Below are 7904 nucleotides of genomic sequence, written 5' to 3'. Positions count from 1 at the left end.
TCACGGCGCAACACTCTGTATTTTCTGCTGGCTTGCCCCATCACCACAGAAAGTATTGAGCTAGGCTGAAATGCCTGCATTTTGGAGCTGCCTTACTCAAGAACACAAAAAAAACAGAGACCATGTTTGTATGTGGCTTTAACTCAATTATTTATATTTTTTTACATTGTTCGCAAACTGATATGTGACACGTTAATACCAAAATAACATGAAAATAGGCAAGCCTCCCCCCCAAAAATGTGGGGCTCTGCCACACCTGCCCTGAATGACAGGTCAACACTTGATACAGTACCTTGATACTTAAACTATTTATTATTCTCGGATCTGCTAAAGTTATAATCAATTAGATTTAGCCAAATATTAGATTTTGTCATTCGTTGGAGGTTATCCAGCAACTTTGGTAATTTTACTTTTTTGTTTGACTGCCATTACAAAGTTTGAATGATTGACAACGCCGTAGCCTACTCGTGTCCTGAGTGTGCTCTCTGGAAATAGCATACGCCTACTGCTGAAAATCACAGAATGAATTGAGGAACATGATAAAGCTCTGAATTTATTTACGTTCTGTTTCGCAATTCACAACGTCACTGGCGATCAAAGTTACTGTATCATGACTAAATATAAGTTTCACTTGCTGTGAAATCTTTACATAGTAGCTGCATCAATCTTATTTTAGGAGAACCCTGGCATAAGCAACCATTGGTTATAAATGCTTTTAATAGGCACTTAAATGAGGTATTTCCCAGGACTCTCTGGATAAATATGAATTATTCCCAGTATTGAAAATTGGTAGATTTTTGGGAAAATATTAATGCCTACAGCAGACTGGATCTAGAGGTCTGAGTCAGAGTTGGTGCTTCAGTTATCCATTGAGCTGTGTTGGGCAGTGTTCAGCTCTGTCCTCGAGTTTGGGTTGGGTAAAGATGTAGGGCTGACTGGCATTACCAAAAAGAGAGAATGTGGAGTTATGCGGGTTAATACTTGCCCTAAAAGATGTTCACTCATTTTGCCATGCAAAGTAAAACAAGAAGCAAATAGCAGAGTTAGCAATATCATTTAATCCTTCTCCCTCAGCATTGAATCACTGTTGTACATAAGTTATTTTTATTTTATTTCTCAATTTCACAGGTTAATTTCTCTCTTCAAACTTCCAGTTTGACCTAACTCTCATATCAAACAAAAATAAAGCAGATTGTATTATACAAAAATGCAAACCAATTTTCACACAGTGAATTCTCTTACAAGGTCATAAAATGGCGTAATAATGTCTACATCCACATTGGAGGAAGATAATTCTAAACATTCCTTAATGGAGTATAATGTACATATAAAAACTTTTTTTCTTGCTGAAATCAAACCTGTACCTTAATTTAAGAGATATATTACAAGGAAGTAATCATATAAAAAAGCCATTGTGTTTTTCAAAAAGAATAATGAAATTAAAATGTGAGCCCAAAACAGCAGTAACACTATTGTGATTCGGGGGAGAGTTGGCTGTGTGAAGAAGGGGTAGGCAGCAGTTTAACTCAGAAACAAATGAAAGCAGGCGACTGACATGAACATAATCATTGCTCTTCCCAAAAACCACATCCTTGTTACTTCTCCTCAGCTATGGAATTTAAAGGGCCAGCTCACTCAAATCAAAGTTTGTTGCACATTTAAGACCTCAAGTGGTTTAATGTTGATTTGAGTCTACATCCCACCCCATCTAGTGTTTATTCAGCTATATGCCTAAACCCAATGAGTAGAAAAAAATAGGCACTGAATTAGAAGGCCCATCTTTGCCATTGGTTTTGGGATTGAGGCTTAGAGCTGGATCTACACCACAGACGTCATGGAATGCGAGCTCATGTTTGCCTAAATGTCAAACTGTTACCATGGTTACTCGATAGATTTTCAGTTTGACCAAGTCCCCCTAAAAGAGACGCAATAGTCCATAAACCAGAATGAAGAAAATTATATTTACACTTACTCTCCTGTTTGGTCCTTTTGGTGGTAGGTGGTGGAGATATGGTATCCACAGGAAAGTCTTGTTTACCCGACTTTTTGCGGCGCTGGTACATTCTGTCGCTTGTATTTTCAATCTCTTGACGCATTGCACGTGATGCACAATATGTAAAACAATAGCTTAATGTAACCGAATATAGTCGACCGAACGTGCAATCAGCTGGAAGTGTTTGCCGTTCTATGTCTGTTCGGTTTGGCCATATTGTGCAAGTGTCTGTAACGTGCGAACTGCATCAGTATTGGAAAATAAAACCAGAATAACAAACCGATATACAGACCTGCGTACTGAAGGTCGGGTTGATAAAACTTCCCTGTGGATATTTTGTATCAGATTATGTCCAATTTAGGGACAAAATCAGCAGACAACAAGTAAAGTAAGTTGAAATGGAGTTTGTTCAATATTCTGACTTGTAATGGGACTGTTTGGGCATGCTGAGCCTACATGTTAGAGACGAGTGTTTAAGTATTTCACTCAAAAAGAGGCTAGCCTCATGTCAACATTAGACCACTGTTGAGATCTGAAAACATTGGACAAAACTTGGAGTGAACTCACTCTTTAAGGGTCATGGCTGGAGGGACCTTGATAGTATTTCCTTAAGCAGAATTAACAAGTGTGGGCAAGCTAATTTTCATGACTATTCTGAAACAAAAAAAGCCTGTGTGTGGATGAGAGCGATGCTGCGTTTGAGTTTCCCTGGACAACATGATGCTTTGCCTTGAGGCGATACATAGATCACCGTCAGACTTGGAAGTCAGTGATTTTTCACTCAACAACGACAGGAACAAAAACAACTACAAACCCAACTAGTCAGTGACATTTTGCCAGCAGAAACAAGTTTTGTTATATGACAAAAGGTGACTGACAGGTGAAGAGAAAAAACATGCATGCCAATTCAAATCGCTTTTAATTTGGTTAGTGTGCTTCCAAATGATCTTACTGTTGGCGTGGATGCCGAGGAGTATTCCTTGAGAAGCAAGCCTTTGACTAAATTAAAGGCTTACCCGGCTTACCTCTAAAAAAAACAAAAAAAACATCACATTTCTAATATTTCCACACCGTCACCCAGTACAGCGCACTTCACTTTGAAAAAATCCATAGTGTACCTTTTCTACAATACAACCTAGCACACACAACAACAAAAAACTTCAATTTTCATCATTAAAATGAGTCTTCTTTCGGAAGCATATTTCAATATAGAACTTATTTGTTTGAACACAAAAAGATTAAGTGAATACACATCAATGCGCACAGAAGTCCTTCAACTGGGTAAGGATAAAGTCTGTGTTGGCAACCAGTGGACAGGGAAAAAATAACATTTAGCTGATTCTAAGTAGAGATCATTTAATATAAATGCTGAGCGAGTAGAATAAGAGGTGGCACGTTAATAGTGCTTAGTATATTAATGTATGTATACATACTCATATGTATAAGTGAGTTGTTTACCTAAACAATAAAATGTATTAAAGAGCAGACTGAGGCTTGAAGTGTGGTTGGAAAAAAACGAAAACCCTTGCCCCCAACCTTAATTTCCATTACCCCCCCCACACCTATAACCCAGACAAAAACCTGAAATCCCCCCCCCCCCCAAACTATGAACCCTGATCGTCACCTCTATCCTTATCGTTAACCGTTTGAGCACTAGGACCCACCTTTTTGCATTTCAGCAGAGCTCTTTTCGATGGCCAATCATGAGGATTGTTTACAAAAGGCAGAGCGCTCCTTAACGAGCACCAACAATTTCCATTACAGGGAAAGCAAAAATAATGTAATGATAATGATGATAATAATACTATAAAACTATATTGTGAAAAATATCATGAAGGTTCGCACTAAAACTATTCAAATTGAAGGTTGGGAAAACTTTGGGCAGAGGCTTTTTGAGGGGCAAGACTTTCTGGCTGCTTGCTTTAAACCTCGCCAGGTTGTGGTCCGAGATTCTGGTCTTGAATCCACTGAATGTGTGTCTCGATCCTGACTTGTTCTAAAATGAACTAATAGTATGTGGTTAAAAACAAATGGAATAGAAGGATTTTTTTTAAGTAAGCTCGTAAGATGACAAAATTATTTTTTTAAAGACAATTCGCTATTCTTTCGTTGATGATTGAGACGCACAAACCATTTAAATTATTGTTTGGCAGACTACAGCCACTTTCTACATGTATTAAGACAATGATGAGATTTTTTTTTGTGCATATTAATCCATTTCTCACTTCCCCTCCAATAACGGGCCAGCGTTCAGGTAGTCCACAGCCCTTTAAGCGCGATTTACGTGAGCGAGAGAAAGAAAAAAGGGAAAGTAACTTCATAGAAGTTAAAGAGAACCAATGACAAGATAATCCCAATGGGGAGGTCTTTTGATAACCAGATGAGGAGTTCTGAGGAAGATAAAAACTATCACCCCATATGATTCCACACATCAATTCATCTTGCACCGAGGAAAATGTTCCTACAACGTGAAAATGCATGTTTTCTAGATCTGTGCTAACTTAACACTTATTACACTCTCTTGAGAGTGCATTTTCCACACTGCAGGTTTGATTGAATTCCAGACATTTCCACAGCCAGCAGCAAGTCACACCACATCCCACGAGAAGCACATAGTAGGTTCCCTTATAGAAAACATGAGGATAGCTCATTATCAAAAAGATTAATTTTGCAATCTTTAAAACAGAATGCTTTGGTTAATAATATACTGCTTTTCAAGTATGAAACAGACATATGATGTATTCATAAAATGCACTAATAAAATCAGACTTCTCATGGCGGCATGTGGTCTCATGTGGTCTCATGTGGTCTCATGTGGTCTCATGTGGTCTCATGTGGTCTCATGTGGTCTCATGTGGTCTCATGGGCGGGCATGGGGTGGGTCTCACGTGGTCTCATGTGGCTTGAAGCGGCCTAGTCTCGTTTGGCTCTGAAGGTTGGCGGAACATTTTCACTCTCCCTTTCCCTGGCCTCCCTCATCTGGTCAACCACGTTTTACGATTCTGAGGGTGGTGTATTCCTGAACACTACCGGTTACAACACTTATATTACTGAACGCGAACGGAACAGTTACTACACTGACTAAATGTTGGTTATAATTGCCTTCGTAAGCTGTCAAAGGTATCGGAAACTATCAACAACTGTCATATCAGTCGATAATGGATTATAACAGATACTTATGTGATGCGTACGACCGCTGACATAACTGTCGTAAACACCAAGACTTATGATACCTTTATGTAGTACATATGAGCATAACTTGATTTAGTATTTTGGTCTTAAGGTCCCTGCAAGCTGCTTACCCTTAATGTGCCTCGTAATGGGAACAAAGATACAGAGGGGGAAAATTGAGAAATACTCTAGCGATCGATCTACAATGGGTCTTGGTATGTGATGCCTATGTAGGGGGATAGCCCTCTGAACAATCATCATCATCATCATCATCATCATCTGCTTTTCCATTACTTTGAGAGGCTTGTTTCTAGTCCCATGTAAGAGAAAACAAAACAAAGAAATAAATGTTATCAAATGCCCTGGTTTCCAGGCAATGAAAGTTAAAAAAAAAAAAAGTCATTCACAGAACAAAAAAAGAAAGAAAACCTCCTATCACAGCAGATACTGCTCATCTTCTGTCTGTATGTTTACCACCACAGTGTCTGAGTGTGTGTTGTGTGTGTGTGGTCTAGGAGCAGGAATGGACCACACCGTTCTTCTGCAGCTCTGAGACCCCGGGCCCCGGCTCAGAACACAGGCTGAGCGAAGACGCTTTATTGGTCAGTGACAACATGGCTCCGCCCACACCACCGTCCTGACCTAGACCGCTGGAGCCATTAGATACCTCACTACACACACCGAGAGAGAGCGAGAGGAGAGAGAGCGAGAAGAGAGAGAGCGAGAAGAGAGAGAGCGAGAAGAGAGAGAGCGAGAAGAGAGAGAGCGAGAGGAGAGAGAGCGAGAAGAGAGAGAGCGAGAAGAGAGAGAGCGAGAAGAGAGAGGGCGAGAGCGAGGAGAGAGGGCGAGAGCGAGGAGAGAGGGCGAGAGCGAGGAGAGAGGGCGAGAGCGAGGAGAGAGGGCGAGAGCGAGGAGAGAGGGCGAGAGCGAGGAGCGAGGGCGAGAGCGAGGACGAGAGCGAGGAGAGAGGGCGAGAGCGAGGAGAGAGGGCGAGAGCGAGGAGAGAGGGCGAGAGCGAGGGCGAGAGCGAGGAGAGAGGGCGAGAGCGAGGAGAGAGGGCGAGAGCGAGGGCGAGAGCGAGGAGAGAGGGCGAGAGCGAGGAGAGAGGGCGAGAGCGAGGAGAGAGGGCGAGAGCGAGGAGAGAGGGCGAGAGCGAGGGCGAGGAGAGAGGGCGAGAGCGAGGGCGAGAGCGAGGAGAGAGGGCGAGAGCGAGGAGAGAGGGCGAGAGCGAGGAGAGGGCGAGAGCGAGGAGAGAGGGCGAGAGCGAGGAGAGAGAGCGAGGAGAGAGAGCGAGGAGAGAGAGCGAGGAGAGAGAGCGAGGAGAGAGAGCGAGGAGAGAGAGCGAGGAGAGAGAGCGAGGAGAGAGAGCGAGGAGAGAGAGCGAGAGCGAGGAGAGAGAGCGAGAGCGAGGAGAGAGAGCGAGAGCGAGGAGAGAGAGCGAGAGCGAGAGCGAGGAGAGAGAGCGAGAGCGAGGAGAGAGAGCGAGAGCGAGGAGAGAGAGCGAGAGCGAGGAGAGAGAGCGAGAGCGAGGAGAGAGAGCGAGAGCGAGCAAGGAGAGAGAAGAGAGAGAGCAAGGAGAGAACGCGACAGAGAGTGCGACAGAGAGAGGGTTACGATCATAAGATCATTCCATGTACAATGACATGCTGTCCTGCTGAGGTGTGTGTATGTGTGTCCACTCACCCGAGGGCCAGAGCAATCTCCTCCAGCTGGGTCTTGTGGTCCTGCTGGCCATTCTGTGCAGACTTCATCTTGTACTGGACTTCATGAGCCACCTGGCTGTCCTGTAGAGACCATATCAATACACTGTCAGCTCACAGTGGCACGTCTGCCTGTGCCTGTCCGTCTGCCTGCCTGTCCGCTCATCTGCGCCCGTTTCTGTCCGCCCGCGCGCCCATTTCTGACCGCCCGCACGCCCATTTCTGTCCGCCCGCACGCCCATTTCTGTCCGCCCGCACGCCCATTTCTGTCCGCCCGCACGCCCATTTCTGTCCGCCCGCCTGCGCCTGTCCGCCCGTTTCTGTCTGTGCCCATTTCTGTCTGTGCCTGCTGACCTGTACGGCCGTTTGTCCGTGCCCGCCCGCCTGTTTGTCCGTGCCCGCCCGCCTGTACGCTTGTTTGTCCGTGCCCGCCCGCCCGCCTGTACGCCTGTTTGTCTGTGCCCGCCCGCCTGTACGCCTGTCTGTCTGTGCCCGCCCGCCTGTACGCCTGTCCGCCCGCCAGCACTACACACCTGATTCAAATCAAAGCCAGATGATGAGTTGAATCAGGTGAGTAGTGCTAGGGCAAAAACCAAAATGTGCAGCCCTGGGGTTCCCCACGACCAGGATTGAGAACCACTGCTATAGGGCGTTGTGAGCAGAGCAGAAGAATTCCCATTGTAACAGGCAGACTAACTACAGTTGTCCCCTCCATCTCTCCCGCACCATGGCCATCCGGCGGGTCCTCTTGCCAATCTCCCTCTCCACCTGGTGCAGCTCCATGCTGAGCTGTTCGCTGGACACCAAGGCAGCGTTGCTGGAAACCCCCGCTGGACCGGGCCACTTCCCCTGCTGGCCCTGATTCTCACATGGTTGGGAGGGCTGGGCCGCCAGGGCACTGACCTCCCTCTGAGGATGGGGAAGAGGCAGTTCAGGGTTAATCAGGTCAGTCTTTTCCCAACAAATAACCCCTTCTCTACCATTACTTACACGCTTGGTTGCCCCCACACCAAAAAAGTTTTTGCCTTAATTGTTTTCAA

At 45.0% G+C, this 7904-nt stretch overlaps 1 protein-coding gene across 2 annotated transcripts in view; it reads right to left on the bottom strand.

The window, feature by feature from the left end:
• Positions 1-1037: 1037 nt before the first annotated feature.
• Positions 1038-7904, bottom strand: part of rc3h1b (ring finger and CCCH-type domains 1b) — a 30331-nt gene continuing 23464 nt past the window's right edge. For both annotated transcript variants that reach the window (XM_014190147.3, XM_014190150.3), the window contains exons 18-20: positions 7591-7773; positions 6848-6948; positions 1038-5835 (exon numbers count right to left, since the gene is read on the bottom strand). In XM_014190147.3, coding sequence (XP_014045622.1) covers positions 5676-5835; positions 6848-6948; positions 7591-7773 — 444 coding nt within the window. In that variant the 3' untranslated portion in view covers positions 1038-5675. The remainder of the gene's footprint in view (positions 5836-6847; positions 6949-7590; positions 7774-7904) is intronic.

The sequence above is a fragment of the Salmo salar genome, chromosome 03 (genome assembly GCF_965601325.2).
Source record: "Salmo salar chromosome 03, fSalSal1, whole genome shotgun sequence".
In the NCBI taxonomy this organism is placed as follows: domain Eukaryota; kingdom Metazoa; phylum Chordata; class Actinopteri; order Salmoniformes; family Salmonidae; genus Salmo; species Salmo salar.
The sequence above is the reverse complement of the archived record's forward strand: the minus strand, read 5'-3'. Positions and strand labels throughout refer to the sequence as shown.